The 21,671-nt window shown below is 45.2% G+C and overlaps 1 protein-coding gene across 1 annotated transcript; it reads left to right on the top strand.

Moving 5' to 3' along the window:
• Positions 1-20,279: 20,279 nt before the first annotated feature.
• On the top strand, positions 20,280-21,615 carry LOC136493307 (uncharacterized protein At4g13200, chloroplastic-like). Its single transcript, XM_066489378.1, has 3 exons — positions 20,280-20,469; positions 20,560-20,714; positions 21,255-21,615. The coding sequence occupies exons 1-3, from the start codon at positions 20,313-20,315 to the stop codon at positions 21,414-21,416; spliced, it is 474 nt and encodes a 157-aa protein (XP_066345475.1). The 5' UTR covers positions 20,280-20,312; the 3' UTR covers positions 21,417-21,615.
• Positions 21,616-21,671: the final 56 nt, after the last annotated feature.

The following is a 21,671-nucleotide window of genomic DNA, read 5'->3' as shown; positions in this document are numbered from 1 at the left end:
ACTCTCAAGCATGGACACAAAGTCCCCTGAGGTGCTCAGCACCAGCCATGGCTGAAGGCCACTTCTATTTATAGCCCCAAGGGCTAAACTAGCCATTACCCCTTCACTAGGCAACAGTCAGGTCGATCAGATGCTTTGCTCATGTTGACCGGACGCTGGACCTCAGCGTCCGGTTGCCTAATGACAGCCATGTGTCACCTACGTTTAACGGCTTTCTTCCGATCTCAACGGTCATCTTCTGATCGGACGCAACAACTTCAACTGACCGGACGCTGGACCCTCAGCGTCCGATCATTAACAGTAAGGTACCGACCCCGACTGGACGCGTCCGATCGGATGTGATCGAACGTAGCCCCAGCGTCCGGTCACTCTCCAGTGACACTGCTTCGTCCGACAATAGGACCGGACACTGCCTCCAGCATCCAGTCACTTTCAGAGCCAGCGTCCGGTCGACTGACCGACGCTGCACGCCGACTGCCACCACTGACCAGACGCTGAGCCTCAGCATCCGGTCACTGCGTGACCAGAGTCCGATCCACTCTATGGGACCTTTCTCATCTCTGTTTCTTCACCGAGTTGATCCACATCAACTTCAACTTCATCTCTTTTGTAAATGTGCTAACACCACCAAGTGTACACCACATGTGTACGTGTGTTAGCTTTTCACAATCATTTCCCAAAGGGTTAGCCACTCAACTTGTCACGCCACTCAATCCTAGCAATGATACAAAGTTAGATCACTCGAGTGACACATAGATGACCGATATGCAAATAAGTTTGCCCCTCTTAATAGTACGGCCATCTATCCTAAACCCAGTCATAAACTTCTCTACACACCTATGACCAGTGAAATGAAATGCCCTAGGTTATACCTTTGCTTTGCGCATTCCATTCCATCTCCTCCAATGTCGATGCAACACATGCACCAACACGATCAACAATGATATGATCCACTTCATATCATCATATGATCATATTGGTTCATCGATCTTGACTTCACTTGCTTTTCACCGTTGCCTTCGTCCATCGGCGCCAAGTCTTGCTCAAGCTTCACCGCCACGCGGTCCATCGCTCCAAAGCCTTTGACTTGCCCTTCACGCTTGCAACTGGTCCATCAAGCCAAGTCTTGTCTTGATCTTCTCCACCTTGATCACATGACTCAATGTCATATCTCATGTGCAATAAGCTCCTTTATCATCACATGTGTGAGCTTTGCAACATCTCCAAGCCATTTTCACCTCATGGCATATGTTGCTCACACATATGTACCTATGGACTAATCACTTGTGTATCTCATATAAACACAATTAGTCCACCTAGGTTGTCACTTAATTACCAAAACCACACAAGGACCTTTCACACTCGAGTGATCTAACTTTATATCGTCGCTAGGATTGAGTGGCATGGCAAGTTGAGTAGCTAATCCTTTGAAAAATGATTGTGAAAATGCTAACACACATACACATAGTGGTGTACACTTGGTGGTGTTGGTACATTTCTAAAGGAGATAAAGTTGGAGTTGATGTGGATCAACTCGATGATGTAACGGAGGTGAGAAGGGTTTGTAACTCCACCGATGGAGTGTCCATCCGTAGAGTGTGGATAGTCCGATGGTGCCATCGGCGCCCTGTTCCGAAAAGATAGGGTCTCATAGAGTGGACCAGACACTGGTCACGTAGTGATCGGACGCTGTGTTTGAGTGTTCGGTTAGTAGTGGCAGTTAGCGGGCAGGCGTCGGTCATCGACCGGACGCTAGCGCTGGAAGTGACCGGACGCTGACAGGGTGCGTCTAGTCAGGGTGACGTGTGATGACGCAGGCAGAGGAGAGAAGCTGGAAGTGACCAGATGCTGGTGCTGCGTCCGATCGTGACCGACCGGACGCGTCCGATCATGTCTGGTACCTTACTGGAAACGACCGGACGCTAGGGTGCTGCGTCCGGTCAGTTCAAGCTGCTGCGTCTGATCGACAAATGACCGTTGAGATCGGGCGAACTGTGCGAACTGTGTTTGAAGAAGGGGACACATGGCGTGCTTCGCAAGACCGGACGCTGAGGTCTAGCGTTCGGTCGATCGGACCGGAGCGTCCGGTCATCCCGACTTTTGCCCAGTGAAGGGGTAATGGCTCTATTTGTTCGTGGGGTTATAAATAGAAGTCATGGTCAGCCTTGGGCCACAAGCTGAGCACACTAGAGCCTTGGTGGCTTGTGTAGTAGTGCTTGTGAGCCCTCCATCTTACATATACTTGATATTGATCATTCGATTGTGTGAGAGAGCGATTCTAGTGCGATTGCATCGTGAGGTTGCATCGAGTGGCACTAGATGATCGAGTTGTAAGCCGGTGGTGCTTGTTACTCTTGGAGGTTGCCACCTCCTAGACGGCTTGGTGGTGGTCTCCGTCGAAGCACGCAAGAAGCTTGTGCGGTGCTCCGGAGAAGAGGTTTGTGAGGGACATTGTGCTCGCCCCGCGGGAGCCACGAAGAGTAACTCTAAGTTGAGCGTGTCATTGAGCTACCCTCACTTTTGTGGTAGGTTCTTGCGGTGCCCGACGTGCGGGCTTGGCGGGTGATGCCAATTAGCCGTCGAACCACTAAGTAAGCGGTCAACACAACGGGGACGTAGCGTGTTGGCAAACACGTGAACCTCGGGAGAAAAATCACCGTGTCAACCTTGTTCTTTCCGTTGGTTTGCATCATCGTTACACAAGCTTGTAATTACTTTCATATACATTATGCTTTGTGTAGTTGCTCTTGTAATTAGTTAGCTTGTGTAGCTTACTAGTTATCTTCTTGCTTGTGTAGCATAGAAGTAGCTCCCTTGCGTGGCTAATTTGGTTTGTGTAACTTTGTTAGTCACTTTGCTTAGTTTGTGTAGCTAAGTATTTGCGCTCTCTAATTTGGCATTGGTTGCCTTGTTGTTGAGCATTGCTAGTAAGCATTAGGTGACTTTGTGTTTTTGCTTATTAGCATGTGTAGGAGCTCCCTTGTTGTTTAAAGTACTAGTAGCATATGTTTGTGTGATCTTGCTTCTAGAATTGGTTAGGTAAGCTTTAGCTAGCCCGACACCTTTATTGCTTGATTAGTATCTTTGGAAGGTGCTAGAGAATATAGATAGAGGGGTATAGTTTTGGCTAGACCGATAATTCTAATTCCGCACTTATTTCGATTAGTCGATGCGATTAATTTTAGAAAAGACTATTCATCTCCTCTTGTCCGCCATCTCGACACTACAAGGGGTGAGGGAGAAAAAGACACCGAAGGTAACCGCATCAGACGCGTGCGAACGCAACGAACCAGGCCGACGGGAAACGGTTCGTTTCCTAGGATGCAGGCTCCAGGTTGCTTTAATCACCGTGCGCACTCGGCTGGCGAAGAGTCCAGGCAAACAATCATGGCCCGCTGCACCACGAGGGCATGTCCCAGAAGCCCATCTAGGGAAACAAACATGCCCCAGATTGCTGTCGTGAGTCGTCGAGTGCAGAGAAGACCCACCGTATGAGTAGTGACGGCTGGAGGCTGGACCTGGACACAGGACGCTGGACAGATGAAATGGAATCACGGGAACCGGGGGCGTATTGGCGGCATTGCAATGACCCGGGTGGCAACAAGCTGCTCTAAAGTCCAAACGTGCTCGACCCGTTACCGTTAGACGTTCATAGTCCGCCACAGTGCCACGTGGAATTTTGTCACTCTCTTGGTTTTCCATGGTCTCATAAAGTTTTTTTTAAAGAGTTTAAAACTCTGCTTTTAAGAAAGCAAGAGCGGTACACAGCTTGTTCGGCAGGTCGTAAACGATCGTGGATTATTTACTGCTGGCTGGTTTGGTGTGAGAGAAAAATGCTGTTCTAGCTGGAAATTTACGATTATTTACGACCAAGCGAACAGGCTGACAATCATTTGCTTCGGTTACCAGCTACAGTTCAAACCAAAAGATGAAAGTCTGAAACAACTAGCACTCATAGCTCACTGAAAGGAAACTAGAGATCGCAAACATCGGTAGAGACTAAAGCACTAGGCCTAAACGCTTTCAGCCACCCGAGGAGAGACTCCTTCACTTGCATGACACACCTTCTGTCCTCCTCCTTAAGTAGAATGCTCTATTTCTGCATCAATGAGAGTGCAAGATAGATGACATCAGTAGGAGTCTTAGGGAAGCTTTTCTCAATCGCCATCTTATTCCTGGTCGTCCAGAGAGCCCAGGCAAATCCTGCAAAAAATGAACATGAGTAAACGATCAGGCAAAGGCCCCTTGCCTCGCAACCAATCGTTAGAAAATTCCATCAAGGATCTGGGCACATCCTTTAACTGCCAGACCTCTCTAGTCACACTCCAGATGAATTTAGCAAGATGACATTTGAAAAAGATGTGATTCACAGATTCTGGACACACACAAACAAAGCAGTTACATGAACCTTTCCATCCTCTTTTAATATGACTCTGACCTACTTACAGTTTATTATTGAAAGATTGACAGAGGAAAAACTTAATTTTCAAGGGTAATTTGCACTTCCAGATATACCTAACAACCCTGCTGGTTGTACCCCTATCAGTTAAGAAGCGATACAAAGACTTAGTATTAAACATCTTGGACTTATCTAAAGCCCAAACTACAGTATCACGACTACCAGTAAGTGAGACTTCAGAGAATTATAACTTCAGCTCTAACCATCTATCATATTCCCGAGCTGATAGGGATATTTTGAAATCTATAAACCAATCATCATCCTCCCGGCAATCAGCTACAACACATGGAGGATCTCTAGCAAGCTTAAAAAGATCTTCATATGCAATTTTTAAAGGGACCTCCATGATCCAGCAGTCCTGCCAAAACCTACACAATTTACCATTTTCTACCTTGAAAATAGCCCCCCATTTAAAAAGGTGTTTGATTTTGTGAAGGCCTTGCCAAAACTGAGAACTGCCTTTCATACTCGATCCAAGAAACCATCAGATTTCATATACTTGGCTTTTAAGATTTTATACCACAGAGTTTTTGGCTCTAAATGTATTCTCCAAATCCATTTAACCAAAATACAATCATTCATAATCTTAGTGTTAATAATCCCCAAACCCCCTTGTCCTTAGGTCTACAAACCATCTCAAATTTTGCCATGTGGTATCTAAACTTGTCTTCAGCCCCTTGCCAAAGAAACTTAGATCTCACCCCATCCATCTTCATGTGTACCCCATCTTGCAGCCCATAGAAACCCATGCAATAAAGCGGAATGCTACTCAAACATGAATTTGTCAAAATCTGCCTACCTCCAGAAGTGAGATTCTTGCCCTTCCATGGGTCTAACCTCTTGTTCATTTTCAACATAATTGGAGAGAAGGCTTCAATATTCAAATGCCTATCACTAATTGAAATTCCCAGATATTTGAAGCAAGTTTCCCAAGACACAGTTTAACATATTAGCCATTCTAGGCTTCTCGGGTTGGGGAACCCCAAAGACAAAAACTTCACTCTTATGGAAATTAATCTTTAATCCAGAGAGCCACTCAAAACTATATAAAATCAGCTTTAGATTTCTTATAGAAGTGTCAGAGCCATCTATCATGATCACAGTATCATCTGCATACTGGATATGTGATATTCCCCCTGGAATCAAGTCCTCCAGCACCCCTTTAATGTGACCATGGGAGACAGCTTTATCAATCATTACCCCTAAAGCATCAGCTACTAAATAAAAAAGAAGAGGTGAAAGAGGATCCCTTGCCTCAACCCTCTAAAAGTCCTAAAGTAAGGGCTTTTTCCCCCATTAACATTTACACATACCTGACCCCCCTTAATAGTCCGCATCACCCAATTAATCCATTTATGTGGGAACCCTCTCCCAATAAGAACCTTTTTCAGAAAGGCCAAGCTTACCCTATCGTAGGCCTTTTCAAAATCAATCTTCATGATCAAATCCTGCCTTTTTTATCTTCTCAATTCATGTAAGACTTCATGGAGAACCATTACTCCATCCAAAATATTCCTCCCCTTCACAAAACCAGTTTGATTGCTTCCAATGATTTTACTGGCTACAGGAACTAATCTGTTAGTGAGCACTTTGGTGAACCACTTAAAATCTACATCGAGTAGACAAATAGGTCTATACTACTTAATACTATTGGCCTCTTTAAGTTTTGGCACCAGAGTAATCACCCCATAATTTAACCTCCCGATATCTAAGTTTTCAGCTCAAAAATCCCCAAACATATCTAAAAACATCAACCTTGATGAGTTTGCTTGCGATGATGGTCATGGCCCTGGTAGTGATAATGGACTTATGGGAATTAGTAGTAACGTTCTTTACCATCGTGGAGGTAATCCTCTGTACATGAAGGCTATCTGTGGACTTCTCTGTCATGCAAAGAGTGTTTTACAGGAGCTGGACAACTTGAAAGAAGCATTCTCGCCAGATTTAAAACTTTCTATGTGATATTTTGCCCCAGCATTTGAAGTCGTGTCTCACATTGTGCTCTGATATAAGCAAATTAGGCTATGGATGTCTTAGGGCTTCATCAAGTGTGGGGAATTTGGGAACCTAGAAGAAATAGGCACTCAGTATTTCAATGAGTTGGTGTGCAGGTCATTCTTTGAGCATTCATCACTTCATCATGATAAAAAAGAGGACAAGTTTGTTATGCCTAAGCTTTTCCATGATACGGTAACCTCTATCTCAAAGGACATATGCTTCAGATGCGCGGATCTTGTGCACAATATACCATAAAAAATTCGTCATTGGTCACTTGTTCCTTGGAACCATCGAACTGTCGTCGCACTCCATCGTATGACCAAACAGGTTAGGATTGTGAACAGATCTGAGCTAAAAAACAGCAGCATGTCATCAACTTTTCTTAAACTTGAGGGTTTGGATGATTTCTTGTTGAAGTTCCAATCCTTAAGATCATTGAAATTAAGCTATACTGTCATTGGTCAATTGCCTGCCTCAATTCGAAACTTGAAGAATTTGCATTGCTTGGCTGTCAATTATAACACAGATATAAAAAGGCTTCCATCCGAACTTTGTTTACTTGAAAATCTTCAGACATTGGAAACGTGGGATTGCCCTCAGCTTGTTACACTACCAGAAATAAAGAATCTGGCTAAACTGCGACATCTAGATGTGAGGAAACAGACAGGCCATGTGAGAATGCCGATTGGTGTGGGCCACTTAATGCATCTTCAATCACTCCCGGTGCTCAATATTGGGGAAGGTTTGTCTGATTGCTCGATCCAAGAGTTGAGAGATTTAGTAATCTGCATGGAGATCTTGCCATAGCAGGTCTTCAAAACGTTAAGGTCGTCAATGAAGCAAAGGAGGCCAAGCTAACAAATTAGACGTACGTTGAAACTTTGACACTTGAATGGAGTGATAACAGTATATATTTTGAAGACGACGACGACGACGACATTTTGGTTGAGGTATTCCAAAGACTCCAACCATCACATGACCTTGAGAATCTCATTGTTTGGAATTACTCTGGCAGCATATTTCCCGAGTGGATTGAGAAATCTCCCTATGACAATTTACAATCCATTACACTTGATAATTGCTATAACTGCAGCATGCTACTGGCTCTTGGTGATCTGTAATCTCTCAGATACCTATGCATTTGAAAGATGTATGCACTGAAAACTTTTGGGCACACTGCTTCTTTATCCGAAGAAGGGAGGGGTGGAAAATTTCCAGCATTGGAACATCTGAAACTCTAGGAAATGTATGAGTTGGAAGGATGGATCCGAGTAAGAGATGAAGACTTCCCTAGCCTTTGTGGTGTTTCCATTTGTGCATACCCACTGCTGAAGAGCCTGCCAAGCTTTTCGTCGCTTATGAATTTATCATTTCATCGCTGCAACCAACTGCTGGAAATCCCAGAACTTATGAAACTTGAGTCACTCAAAATTGAAGGCTTCCATGACATAATTGCATTAGATTTGCCACAGGGATTGCCTGCGCTGAAGAATCTGGAGATAATTCGTTGCAACAACCTTGTATTTGTGGTTGGTTTATCAAATCTGCCATCTCTTGAGAAGTTGAAAATTGTCAAATGCCCAAAACTTGATGCAGTCAACAAATGCCAGCAATGTCATTTCAAGAAAGTCATCATTATCAGGTAAAGTAATCCAAAGAAAAAAATCCAATCTTTTAATTTTGACAGGTTCCACTGCACATCAAAGTATTTTGTTTTTTTTCTCAAACTTCATTTTCTCTTTGTAATTCTTTTTTTTAATCTCTATAACCCCCTTTGCAGGAATGATACAGATATATCAACCTAGGACAGGAATCCTGCTTTGAGCGTCTGAATATTATGAGAAACTTGGGACTCATGTAGTTATGTCGTGCATTACCAAAGGACGGGGTAATATTAAGTTTTGTAGCCTATGAAAGACTACAGGTTAAGGTTAGTCTATGAAAAACTAAGATACTCACAATCCCCTAATGTACAGTGTACCAGTGTATGGAAGATAAACATTTTGACGAGTAAATCATATCAGCGTACTTCACTAATATTTTCTGCTAACAGATATGTAAACGAACAAGGCGCTCAACCACTAGTATATTTATGTGGAGTACAGAATCTCTTCTCTACTCCTAGAAAGAGTCACCGGGACCCGTGAAGCTGGCCACCTGGCCCACCTCACGCCTCCTTGTAAAATTTTGGCCCATGCCCTCTCCCTGCACGCGCCTCCTCGCTCGGCCGCTTGGCCCCCGACCCTCGTCAATAAAAAAAACAGAAGCTGAGGCTGCCTGTCTTGCTCCTCGCTGCGGTCTCCACCCAGTACGCCGCCGGCCCGCCCCTGCCTCGCCCCGCGTTGATGTGCCACCCGCCCCATCGCTTAGTGCTTATCGTGCCGTCTGGCGGCTCCATGCTCTCCCCGCACCCAGCATCCCTCCAGATCCCTTCCCTAACTCACCTCCCTGAACCCTAGGGTGTCGCCTCCACCTTCGTCTTTGTAGCGAGACGACGGTTGTGGACCACAGCCCTGTGGAGGATGAGACACACATGACCTTGGTGAGACTCGATCAGATGCCTGTCTTCCCTAGAGGGCGGGAACGGCCCTCACGACGGGTGAGCTCCCAGGCGGAGGGTGAGCACGCCCCTGTGGTGGCCCCGGCGGGCGCCCCTCCAAGGTTACGCACGTGTCCGGTGACCCACGCGAGCATGGCGAGGGCGGCTCCAGCGACCCACGCGAGCACCTCAAGAGCTGCTCTGATGGCCCGCTACATAGGAGGCAACCGTGGCTCTGGAGGCCTGCACGCGAGCGAGGAGAGGGCAACTACGGCATCCTGATTCGTGGGAGGTGAGCAAGGCTCAGCCTTTAAGTCCCAAACAAGTTAGGGTAGGCTAGAGTTGAAACCCAGCAGAAGCAATCAAGGTTCAGGCACGTGGATAGCTATTTTTCAAGCACTCCTATCTAAGACTAAGTCTTTGGGTATATTCCATCCTTTCAAGTCTCCTTTTATTGTCTCTACCCAAGTCAACTTCGGTCTTCCTCTGCTTCTCTTCACGTTACTATCCTAGCTTAGGATTCCACTATGTATCGGTGCCTCTGAAGGTCTCCGTTGGACATGTCCAAACCATCTCAACCGGTGTTGGACGAGCTTTTCTTCAATTGGTGCTACCCCTAATCTATCACGTATATCATCATTCCGAACTCGATCCCTTCTTATATGACCATAAATCCAACACAACATACGCATTTCCACGACACTTATCTGTTGAACATGTCGTCTTTTTCGTAGGCCAACATTCTGCACCATACAACATAACAGGTCTAATCGTCGTCCTATAAAACTTGCCTTTTAGCTTCTGTGGTACCCTTTTGTCACATAGGACACCAGATGCTTGGTGCCACTTCATCCACCCTGCTTTGATTCTATGGCTAACATCTTCATCAATATCTCCATCTCTCTGTAGCATTGATCCTAAATATCGAAATGTATCATTCCTAGGCACTACTTGACCTTCCAAACTAATATCTTTCTCCTCCTGAGTAGTAGTGCCGAAGTCATATCTCATATACTCAATTTTAGTTCTACTGAGTCTAAAACCTTTGGACTCCAAAGTCTCCCGTCATAACTTCAGTTTCTGATTCACTCCTGTCTGGTTTTCATCAACTAGCACTACATCGTCTGCGAAAAACATACACCAAGGGATGTCCCCTTGTATGTCCCTTGTGACCTTATCTATCACTAAAGCAAACAGATAAGGACTCAAAGCTGATCCTTGATGTAGTCCTATCCTAATCGGAAAGTCATCCGTGTCTCCATCACTTGTTCGAACACTAGTCACAACATTGTTGTATATGTCTTTAATGAGCCCGACGTACTTCGTTGGGACTTTATGTAATGGTGAGCAAGGCTCCTGGTAGATTAATGTTTAGTAAGATTTAAGAGGATCTATTTCTGTTCCTTATTTTTATTATTTTTAAAATACATGTTACTTGATGGCTGCCGGATTTTAGCATGGTTGAATTTGTTCATGGCAATATTGTGCTGAAAAAGTGTATCAAGGATATCATTGCATTAATCAAACCAGTAGATGATTAGTAGCAAGTGGCTATCCACAATTTAGGAGCTGAAAAATTGTATCCACTCTCTTGCATCTTTGTTAGGTAACTTATGTTTGTTTATGTTACAACTGACAACTGAAACCTTCTTAGTTGTGTTTAAAGTTCCACCTATAACCCTGATATTAGTTAAGGTGCATTGATGTCAACTTTGACACTGAAACATGAGCATACTTTGCCTGCAGTTAAGGTGCACAACACACTGACAGCAGACGGGGAACCCAATGAGCTGCTGCATGATTCTTGTGATTTTTGTAATGCTTCATTGCTGTGATTAAATCTCTAATTAATTCATGCTTTTGTTTTCTTATATGTGGTCATGAGCATAAAGGGGTTGGTGAACGATGATGGACATGCATAGGTGGTTCGAGGGACAACGAAATATCTTTTTCTTGAACTTAAAACTTCATGTCTTTTTCTTGAACTTCAGTTCATTTTGCTGATTTATCTGTCTACTTGATAGTATAGATGGCATTCTTTGATTCCTTGGCTGCTACTGTTTTTGAAAATTGACTAGAATTGTTCTTTCATTCTTGAAGCAGCGGCATGTGAATATATCTGGTCTACCATTTATTCCTTGACTTGATTCCCTTATAGGTGCCAACATGCAGACACTTCAATCTCTTACTTATGGAATGAAAGGTGGAAGCAAAGCCGTGTCGGCAATGAATAAGGTATGTTGAAAGACACCATATTTGTTGTTGTTCAGTATCAACACATCCTCTTAAGATTTTTTTTTCTATTTAACAAATTTTTGGCTATCTTCTAAGTGAGCTTCTGTATTTCAGTGCACACTTAGAAATGGAACCAATCCACTCAACTTAGCTGGACATGATGGTAATAATATTGAGACCTTGCTGACTTGTTTTTTTTACTTCAAAAATTAAATGCTATAACTCTTGTGTTGCTTGTGCATTGCATTATAAAAATATCCAACTATGTATGGGGCTTAAAGTTCATTCTCTTGTATGAATGGTTGATATCAGCTTGAAAATATTGGTGCCGGCATATCCCCCTGTAAAATCCTTCTCTCATGTCAATTCAAATAAGAGCAGTTGCACTATCGTAGTGCTATTTTGCAAGACCCAACATATTTTTTGTTTCTAAACGACCATACCATTCTAAATATGTGTTTCCTTAGAGATATGCCTATTTAGTTTGGTCAGATTAATCCACGTTTGGGGCAAAGGTTGTTATTTTTGTTCTTCCATTCAAAGATTCAGAAGTACAAATGTTGGATTCAGAAGTTTTATATATCTTAAAATTCAAAAAATGTTGATTTCAAAATTTAGAAGATATAAGAACTTACTCTTGCATGCATATATGTAAAATATCCATGTTTTTGGTAACTCCTGGATGTAAAAAGGAGTGGGGAGCAACTGTATTTGGTTAACTTGATTATAGCCAGCAAACACACACTAATCCTCCATTTGTTGGTTTAATCAATTCTTTGCGTACTTGAATTCACAAATCACAAAGGGAAAAAACGTAGTTCTGGGTGTACTTCTCTGAAGTGATTTCCACTTTAAGTTTTTGAGAGTCTAATTGTCCTCAATTCTGCAGGAGAATGCAGAGTTTTTGCATCCGACATTGAAATCGTTCGGCACCTGTTACCCAAGCTTCCGTTGATCCAGGTGAGTCCCGCTGCCATTACCCTTTGGTTCGAGCCACTTAAGACCATGTGTTTTGTTGATAAATGATAATAATAGTGAATAGTCAACCTCATTTATGTCTCAACCTAAAATTGCTTACTCTATAGAGAAAACAATTCAACAAATTGTTCATCACTGATAGCAAACTTACAGTCATCTAATGACTGAGCACACCACAATACACTTTGGCAAATTGTTCTTTTGCCTTCTGTTCTAATGACTAAACCATCCATCTCAGTGCCTGCGTCTTCCATTCCTGTATGTGCTGCAACCAACAAGTATTCTAATAGCCGAAGTCACACCTCCTGTGTTTGCTGCCATGTTCTCTCTGATGCAATGCATTGAATGTTTATTCTCTGCACATAATTAGTGAATGAATGGTATCTATTTTCAGTGGGTGAATTGATTAGAAAAGTTTCCATCTCATATTTATTTTTGTATAATCAGAGACGTCCTAGAGCCTAGCAGAGGTTGTGCACACCTAAAAGGGGGATATAAACATTCCGGAGCTGTGGTCAAGGACCAAAAGCAACCATAACACCGATGCTGGAAGAAATTTCAAAATAGTTCTAAAGTTGGAGTTAGACATATGGTTAATTAAAACCAATTTGTACATAGTTAGTTAGTTATTAAGTTGAAACTTCAAATTGACCTTTGTATCAGACTGAACTTAGATGCTTCACGATACTATTGTATCAGATAACTCCAACTTTAAAGAATGTTTCATCATTGCAGTCTTAGGTTCAGAGAATGGCACTGCCATTTCTTCTCATTGTATGAGCACATTGGATTTTTTCATTGTCATATGAGAAAAAAACGGTGAGCATGTGAAACATATAAGTTAGGTTATTCAAATGGATACCCACATTAGGCTTGGCATGATGCTTTAGTAAAAGGACGAATTTTAGTTGAAATGGAGTTTTTTTTGGTTCAGTGGGGGTATTTTTGGTGGTGCAATTGAATATTACCCATACATATATAAGTGTTCTCCTCGTTGGCAACGCATGGGCACTCAACTAGTACTGTTAACAAATGCAAGAACGTCATACTCGTACTCGCAATAGACAAGCAGATGATTGCTTGATGGATGAGTTTGCCAGCTTAAGGAACGGAAGGCGAAGTGGATTGATGTAGGGGTAACGAGTTGCGGCACTCAGGGATGAACACTCAGATCCGCCACCCCTCTCTCCCAGTGGCAGGAGCTAGAGCAAATACGAGTGGGGTGCGCTCGCCTTATGGGTGCGTAGGATTTTACCGTGTGGGGTGCGAATATGGTAAAAATTTGATCATAATCACTGTTTTTTTGATATTTTTGTGGGTGCGCCCGCACCCTGCACAGTCTATATAGATCCGCCCTGTCATACCCCAGGCGTCAAGCGCCGGGAAGAAGTAGGCGTATTAGTTGATACAAGGCATATTTGAGCTATTTATGTAATCGCTTAGTATGACATGTGGACCCATTGCGGTTAGTGGCCAAGAGCCCTTTTATTCCGAGCTGTAGCCTGTAATGAAACATCGAAAAACCTATTATCTAATACAGTGAGCGCGAGGAATATTCCTCTGCGTCTCGGCCGATTCCGGCGATCCATCTGTGTGCTCACATCGATCTCGGTCCGCCGGCGGCTAGGGGTATTTCAAGTGGTATCAAAGGCGGTCCTTCCTCGGCACAACCCTACCCACCCTATTTCCCATCTTGATTTCGCGTCGCCCGGCTCTCTGCTTCGCAACTCGTCTCCGACAGCTCCAGCGACGGATCCAGCGGCTGCCACCAACCAACCACACCAAAGCGCTCAACGTTCCTCGGTACGTTCCGACACCACGTGCTTCAATCTTCAGTTCGTAATTCCGGTCGGCAAGTGATCTCCGTTCACGCCCTCGTGGTGTTCGACGCGAGATCACATAGGTCCCTCCTTTGGTTGAACTGGGTCAGCACCAGCAGTGGCACAAACCCGCTTGAGCCCCACCATCTCCACCTCCACAAACCCCAATCCACCATCTTAGCCCTCCACCATACCCAAATTCCCCACTTGTTTCACGGTTCCCACTCCATCTACGGCTCTACGTTCGACTGAGGGACTACTTTCGTCAACATCGGGTTCGGCGGCGGGAACCATGGTGAGCACAACATCAACGGTGCTCCCATCTTTCATTACACACGCAATCGGAGCTAGCAAGGGTTGCGGGGCATTGTTCCCGTGTAAAATTCCGGCGTTGCCTTAACCGATTGTGGTGTGGGAGGCGACGGCGAGGGAAGTGTCCACTTACTCGGGTTGCATGAATGTGTTTCCGTGTAAAATCCTTGGTAGTGCCTCCCTTCCAGGAGTAGTTCGGCAAAAAGGGTGTAGCAAGATCATGGGGAGGTGCTCACCAAACTGGTTTGCTTCACCAGCTCACAACTTTTCATCACATTTGGTCACCACGGCTCCTCCCAAGCCATCCAAGCAGACGCAATCCTGCTAGACGAGATGTCTCGCAGCCAAAGGGCCTCTAGTCCAACTGGTTAGAGCGTCCCAGCGGCACTCTTCAGGTCCTGGGCTTAACTTCCCGTGGGAGCGAATTTTAGGCTGGGGTTAAAAAAATCCCCTCGTTTGTCCCACGCCAAAGCACAGGTCTAAGGAACGGCCCTGTTCTCACAGGGGTACGGTGCCGCTGTGTATGGGTGGGCCAGGGGTTCGGAGGTTTTCTGGACCCTGTGTGAGAAGGTTCTTCTTCTTAATGCAATGCCCGGGGTGGCTTTCCTTGCAGGTCCTTTTTTTTTTTTTTTTTTGAGATGTCTCGCAGCAACGAGGACGACAAGACTCACTGGACTCCGTCATGGACAACTTTGATATGCTCTTTGCTCGATTGAATGACATCAGCATCATACAGCAAGATCTGAGGACTCAGCTTCAGGACAACATCCGCAGGGTGGACAATGTGGCTTCTGACCAAAAGTTCATAGCAGACAAGTAAAAGTGAATGGCCATGCAGTAGCTCAACTGACTCTTCGCCAATTCGACGAAGAAGCTCATTCTGTCAGTGGCAGCTCAGGCTCCGTAGTGTTTGAGGAGGAAGCACCATTCACAAATGTATTCGCAGATGACAAAGGCAAGGGCACACTCAAGCCTAGCTCGTCCAAGCGTCCAAGAACCAAGTTTGATGAACCCAGGAAAGAAACCAAAGAAGATAACAATCAGAAGAAAGATCAGCTACCACACCACACTTTACCAAAGATGCCATTTCCCACATTTTCTGGTGACCACCCCAAGATATGGATCAACAAATGCAACAACAACTTCACCATGTACTCCATCCCTGAGAGTTTATGGGTTACTGCTGCAACAATGTATTTACAAGACAATGCTGCAATGTGGTGGGAAGCATACAAGCTGAGTACTCCTACTGTCAACTGGCAAACTTTTTGCCAGAACATTCAGTCCAAGTTTGGAAATGATGGACTATAGAACTGCTCTAGCAGATCTGATTGCTTTGAGGCAAACTGGAACAGTAGAGGATTATACAGCCCAATTCCATGCCACTACAGTACAAGATCACAATGCACAGTGCCAAGCATGATGAGTTGTACTTTGCTACACAATATGTTGCTGGTTTGAAGGATGATATCAAGGCCACTGTAGAACCACAGGTTCCACTGATTGTTGACAGGGCTGGCCTCATTGCCAAGATACAATAGAAAGTGCTGGATAGGAGTAAACAGAAATTTGAGCGCCATAATCCATCCAACAAACCCCAACAACAGAGACCTGAGGTCAAGCAGCCACCACATATGGCACGTTATGGAGGGATAGACAACTAAGAGATTATAGAAAGGCCAAAAAAATTGTGTTTCAATTGTGGAGACAAATTTGAGGCCAGGCCACCTTGAGGTCTGCAACCAAGAAAAACAGCCACAGTTACATGCCTTAGCCCTGAACGACTTGGACAGAGAGATCAGTGAAGAAGCATTAAATGAGATGGCAATAGAAGACCTAATCACTGAAGATTTTTGTCAGCTCTCTTTGAATGCTATTTCAGGTGCAGAAGCTACTGATTCCATCAAGCTGAAAGCAACTGTCAAGAACAAGACTATGCTGATACTGGTGGACACAGGAAGTTCCCACAGTTTTGTGAGCTCTCAGTTTGCCAACTTGACCAAATTGACCATTTCTCCTATTCCAGTGCAAAAGGTGAAGATGGCCAATGGTCAATGGCTGACAACATGCAGACGGGGTCAAAAATCTAACTTGGTATATCCAGGGACATTCCTTTTCAAAGGACATGATTGTGCTTGATATGTTACCATATGACGCCATTTTGGGCTATGACTGGCTGAAACAGTACAGTCCAATGACTTATGATTGGCAAGCCAAAACCCTCCAATTCCAGCATCAGGGCACTAGTATTTTACTCAAGGGCATTCCATCACCAAGTCCAGAGATCACACCAATGACAGCAAAACAAGTTTACAAGAGCTCCAAAGGCAATGACATTTGGGGTTTTGTGGTGTTGGCAGCAGCTCATGCCATCAACATCAAGTCCAACCACAGTAGCACTGTTCCAGATAGCTTACAGCTTCTGTTAACTCAGTATGCAGATGATGTTTTCCAGGATCCCAAACAGCTTCCACCAGCAAGAAGTTATGACCATGCCATACCACTCACTCCTGATGCAGTACCAATTAACTCCGGACCTTATCATTACTCTCCACAGCATAAGACAGAAATAGAAAGACAAGGAGTTATTGGATAATGGGTTAATATGCCACAGTCACAGCCCTTTTGCATCCCCTGTTCTCTTAGGGGCCGTTCGGCTGACATGAAATGCAGATGGAAAACACTGTTCATCCTGAAAAAACACTGTTCACTCTCTCACAAATTCCTCCAGATTCCTCCAAATTCCTCCTAGTTAGTCAAAAAGAAGGATGGAAGCTGGAGATTTTGTGTGTATTACAGAAAGTTAAACACAATGACCATTAAGAACATGTTTCCAATGCCTATCATTGATGAGATCTGGATGAACTGCATGGAGCCAAATTCTTCACTAAATTAGACATGAGATCGGGTATCACCAGGTCAGAATGCTGCCTGAAGATGAGTACAAGACAACATTTAAAACACATCATGGTCATTATCAGTTCAAAGTGATGCCATTTGGCCTGACTAATGCCCCAGCAACATTCCAGTGCATCATGAATCAAGTGCTTCACCCTTTTCTCAGGAAATTTGTCATGGTATTCTTAGATGACATTCTGATTTACAGCAATTCTCTGGAAGACCATCTCATACACTTGCAGCAAGTCCTTGAAGTTCTGAGGGTCAACAAGCTATACCTAAAGGCATCCAAATGCTCTTTTGCTCAACAGAGCCTTGAGTACTTAGGGCACATCATCTCTGATAAAGGAGTAGCAACTGACAACTCCAAGATTCAGGCAATGTTGCAGTGGCCAACACCTACTAGTATGACAGAACTCGGAGCTTTCTTGGGTCTCACTGGCTATTACAGGAAATTTGTGAAACATTTATGGTATTATTGCTAAACCACTCACACAATTGCTCAAACTCAAAACATTCCAATGGTCAGCTCCGGCACAACAAGCTTTTGATGCTTTGAAAGCAGCTATGACAACCACTCCAGTACTGGCATTACCTAACTTCCAGAATCAGTTCACAGTGGAGACTGATGCCTGTCTAGATGGAATAGGAGCAGTGCTCATGCAGGGAGGGCAACCTATTGCCTACCTCAGTAAGTCTTTAGGGGAAAAGCACAGGAAACTATCAATCTACGAAAATAATTCTTAGCCCTGATCATGCCACAGATTCTCATGCTCAACAATTGCTAGCTCAGCTTTCCACTAGTAGTCCTGATGACAAAGGGTACAGTCTGCAGCAAGGGCTTATCAGATACAAGAACAGGCTTTGGATTAGTGCCAACACAGCCCTACAAACCAAACTAATAGCAGCTTGTCACTCAAGCCCAATTGGGGGCCACTCAGGAGTTAAAGGGACTTACCAAAGACTTAAATCCCAGTTTTCTTGGAAAGGAATGAAGGTTGATGTGGATAGTTTTGTCAAACAGTGTGGTATTTGCCAACACAACAAGCATTCTCATCAACACCCCTTTGGCCTCCTCCAACCACTGTCAATTCCCACTGGAGTTTGGAAGGATCTTTCCATGGATTTCATTGAAGCTCTACCTAAATCAGAGGGACACACAGTTATACTGGTTGTGGTAGACAGATTAACTAAATTTGCTCATTTCATTCCAGTCAGACACCCTTACACTGACAGCACAATTGCTCACCTCTTCCTAGATCATGTGGTCAAATTACATGGCATGCCCTCCACAATTGTGTCTGACAGAGACACAGTCTTTGTGAGCAACTTCTGGAAAGAATTGTTCAAGTTATACAAGGTCACTTTGGCATTGAGCACAGCATACCACCCTCAGTCTGATGGACAGACAGAGAGGGTGAACCAGTGCCTGGAGATGTACCTCAGATGTTCAGTCCAAGACTCACCCAAGACATGGAAAGCATGGTTACCATTAGCTGAGCTATGGTACAATTCATCATATCACAGTTCAATTGGTTGCTCACCTTTTAAGGCCCTCTATGGCTAGATCCTAACCTGGGAACAAGTATCCACATTCCAGCTGCCACTTCCCCAACAGTCAGTGAAGTAATTGAGCATAGAGAATTGCATCTGCAGATGCTGAAGCAAAGATTGGAACAAGCACAGAACAGAATGAAAGTTTTTGCTGACAAGAACAGAACTGATATTGAATTTTCTGTCGGGGACCAGGTATTGCCTAAGCTCCAACCATATACTCAGTCATCAGTTGCCAACCGTCCCTACCCGAAGCTCTCCAACAAGTTCTTTGGCCCATACAAGATCTTGGAAAGAATTGGTACTGTGGCTTATCGCCTGGAACTTCCAAATGAGAGTCAGATCCATCAGGTGTTCCATGTCTCCCAACTGAAACAGTTCCACCCTGATTACACACCAATCTTCTCAAAGCTTCCAATGCTGACTGATCTTCAGGCTTCAGCAGCACAACCTTCTCAGATCCTCGAACGCCGGTTGGCAAGAAAAGGTAACAATGCTGTGACACAGGTGCTCGTAACTTGGGCAGGTTTACCAGCGTCATCAGCTACCTGGGAAGACTACAGCGTCATCAAGCTTCGTTTTCCAGAAGCACCTGCTTGGGGGCAAGCAGAGTCTCCAGCGGGGGGAGTTGTCATACCCTAGGCGTCAAGCGTCGGGAAGAAGTAGGCGTATTAGTTGAGACAAGGCGTATTTGAGCTATTTATGTAATCGCTTAGTATGACATGTGGACCCGTCGCGGTCAGTGGCCAAGAGCCCTTTTATTCCGAGCTGTAACCTATAATGAAACATCGAAAAACCTTAGGAGTATCTAATACGGTGAGCGCGAGGAAGATTCCTCTGCGTCGACGGCCTCCGCCGGCGGCCAGGGGTATTACACGCCCATGCTCTCTCCTGTTTCTCTCTAGAGGGGCGAGGAGCCCTTGAGCTCGCTGTGCACCATGGACTGTGACCACCACACGGCGCTGCATCGGGCGTGGAGGCAGGGCGCCAACTCGCCGCGGCTGCGTGTAAGTGACGGGAGCAGGGAGGCACGCGCAAGGCTGCCGACCGCCGTTGAGCGCCGGCGCTCGGCGGTGCACGCCCGCGAGGCAACTGGAGCCGATGGTGCTGCGCTAGTGAGCGCGTGGGCCGTGGGCCGCTCAAGCGGGCTGGCAGGAGATCGCACCTCGCGGAGGGCGGACGGAAGAATTCGGGGTGTTGGCACATGGGCCTTTCTCGAGCGCTTGGGCGCTTAAAGCCGCGTGTGGTCGAGCCATCGAGGGCCAGCCAGTCCTGTTGGAAGCGTGGCAGCGGCTGGGCTCAGCCGTTGTGGATCGTTAGCGCGGTGGTCGTGACCAACCAAACCGTCCAGCTCCCCCATGACGTGTGCGTGACCTCACTCTCCCCGAATCCTCGGCCTCGCATCCGCCAGTGGCCGCCGGGGGCGTGGAGCACCCGACTCCCACGGTCCCAACTGCTGCGAGACAACCCCCCCCCCCCCCACCCCCCCCCACCCGAAGAAGAAGAGAAGGCGAGAACCATGGCGCCACCTGCTGCGTCCATCTCGCCCGTCTGCTGCGTCCCCTTCCCCGCCTCAGCCCCTCGTCGCGCGTCCCCCTCTTCCCTCAGAAGGCTTCCCAGATTCGCGGCCCGGAGTAGCGGCGGCGGCGGGGGCACGCGCCCTGAGCCGAAACCAGGTAACCTCTCTGACGTGGGGTGGGGAGCAGAAGGGCAGTCGGATTGGAGCTTGGGCTTTACTCCGTGCTCTTGCTGGTGTCGTCGCGCAGATGACAACGAGAGCAAGGCCGTCCTCGACGCCTTCTTCCTCGGGAAGGCCTTCGCGGAGGCGCTCACGGAGCGGGTCGAGTCGGTGGTGGGCGAGGTGTTCAGCGTCGTCGGGCAGTGGCAGGCCGAGCAGCAGAAGCAGGTGCAGGAGTTCCAGGTACTGCCGCCACACGGTCCTTGCTCCAGATGAGCACTCACAGTATTTCGTTTTCCATGTCAATTCTCCTAATGAGCTCTTTAGTAATTGATGACATATCGATGATGTGATATCATCCGTGTTTAACTTACATGTATTTTAGTTTTCCAATACCAAAATTTATAAAACGAAAGACATTCAACAAGGAATGAGCATTGAACTGCAAAATGGGCGTAAGTGTAATAGCCTACCAATTGTAGAAGTAGATATGTGCCCTGGGTTAGGTGGAGTTAAAGTGTTAAACATGTCCTGAAAATTTGCAGAAGGGAAATGGTTCTGCATTCATTTTGGGGAACTATATAGTCCAGATGCCCAAGGTAAAGTGTGATGGGTTTGTTTGGAGATATCACATAGATCAACTGTTTTGCGTCATTATTGATAGCTGCGTTACATATAGTGAAAAATTTCCATTTCGGATTTCTTCATTTTTTTCTTCTCTGTAACCCTGGCTCTACGCCACATGCTACTGAATTCTCTTATGTATATATATGATACATATAGGAGGAAGTAGTACAAAGAGCCCAAAAGGCTAAGGAGAGAGCTGCAACGGAAGTCAGTGATGATAAGGGGACAAAGTCTCTAAGGGAACCTTCAGCAACAATTGTGAAGACTACACCTATGTCATCTTCATCTCCCCCTGCTACTCCCACACAGACAGAATAGTTCTAGCCTTCTTGGTGGCAATGAAGAGTTGTTGCTGCAAGTAGATGCAGTTCTTTCTGCAGCTAAAAAGCTTTAGTTGGCTTTCACATGATATATGTCGATGGCAAATATATTTGCTAGTGAAAAATCTAGCATTTCAGTTAAAAATCTAATGTACAATTTTTCATATGAATGGCATGATATATATTAGTTCACTTTAGTACCCTGAGGAAGAACTTTTGCATCTAGAGTGTTTGGGTATATGTAATATGTTAT

This window comes from Miscanthus floridulus, chromosome 11 (assembly GCF_019320115.1).
Source record: "Miscanthus floridulus cultivar M001 chromosome 11, ASM1932011v1, whole genome shotgun sequence".
In the NCBI taxonomy this organism is placed as follows: domain Eukaryota; kingdom Viridiplantae; phylum Streptophyta; class Magnoliopsida; order Poales; family Poaceae; genus Miscanthus; species Miscanthus floridulus.
Note: the sequence above shows the minus strand (reverse complement) of the source record. Positions and strands in the feature narration are given on the sequence as shown.

Coding starts and splice junctions, on each gene's coding strand:
- LOC136493307 (XM_066489378.1), top strand. CDS start 20,313: ATGGCGCCACCTGCTGCGTCCATCTCGCCCGTCTGCTGCGTCCCCTTC. Junction 20,470..20,559: donor GCGCCCTGAGCCGAAACCAG/GTAACCTCTCTG, acceptor GTCGTCGCGCAG/ATGACAACGAGAGCAAGGCC. Junction 20,715..21,254: donor AGCAGGTGCAGGAGTTCCAG/GTACTGCCGCCA, acceptor TGATACATATAG/GAGGAAGTAGTACAAAGAGC.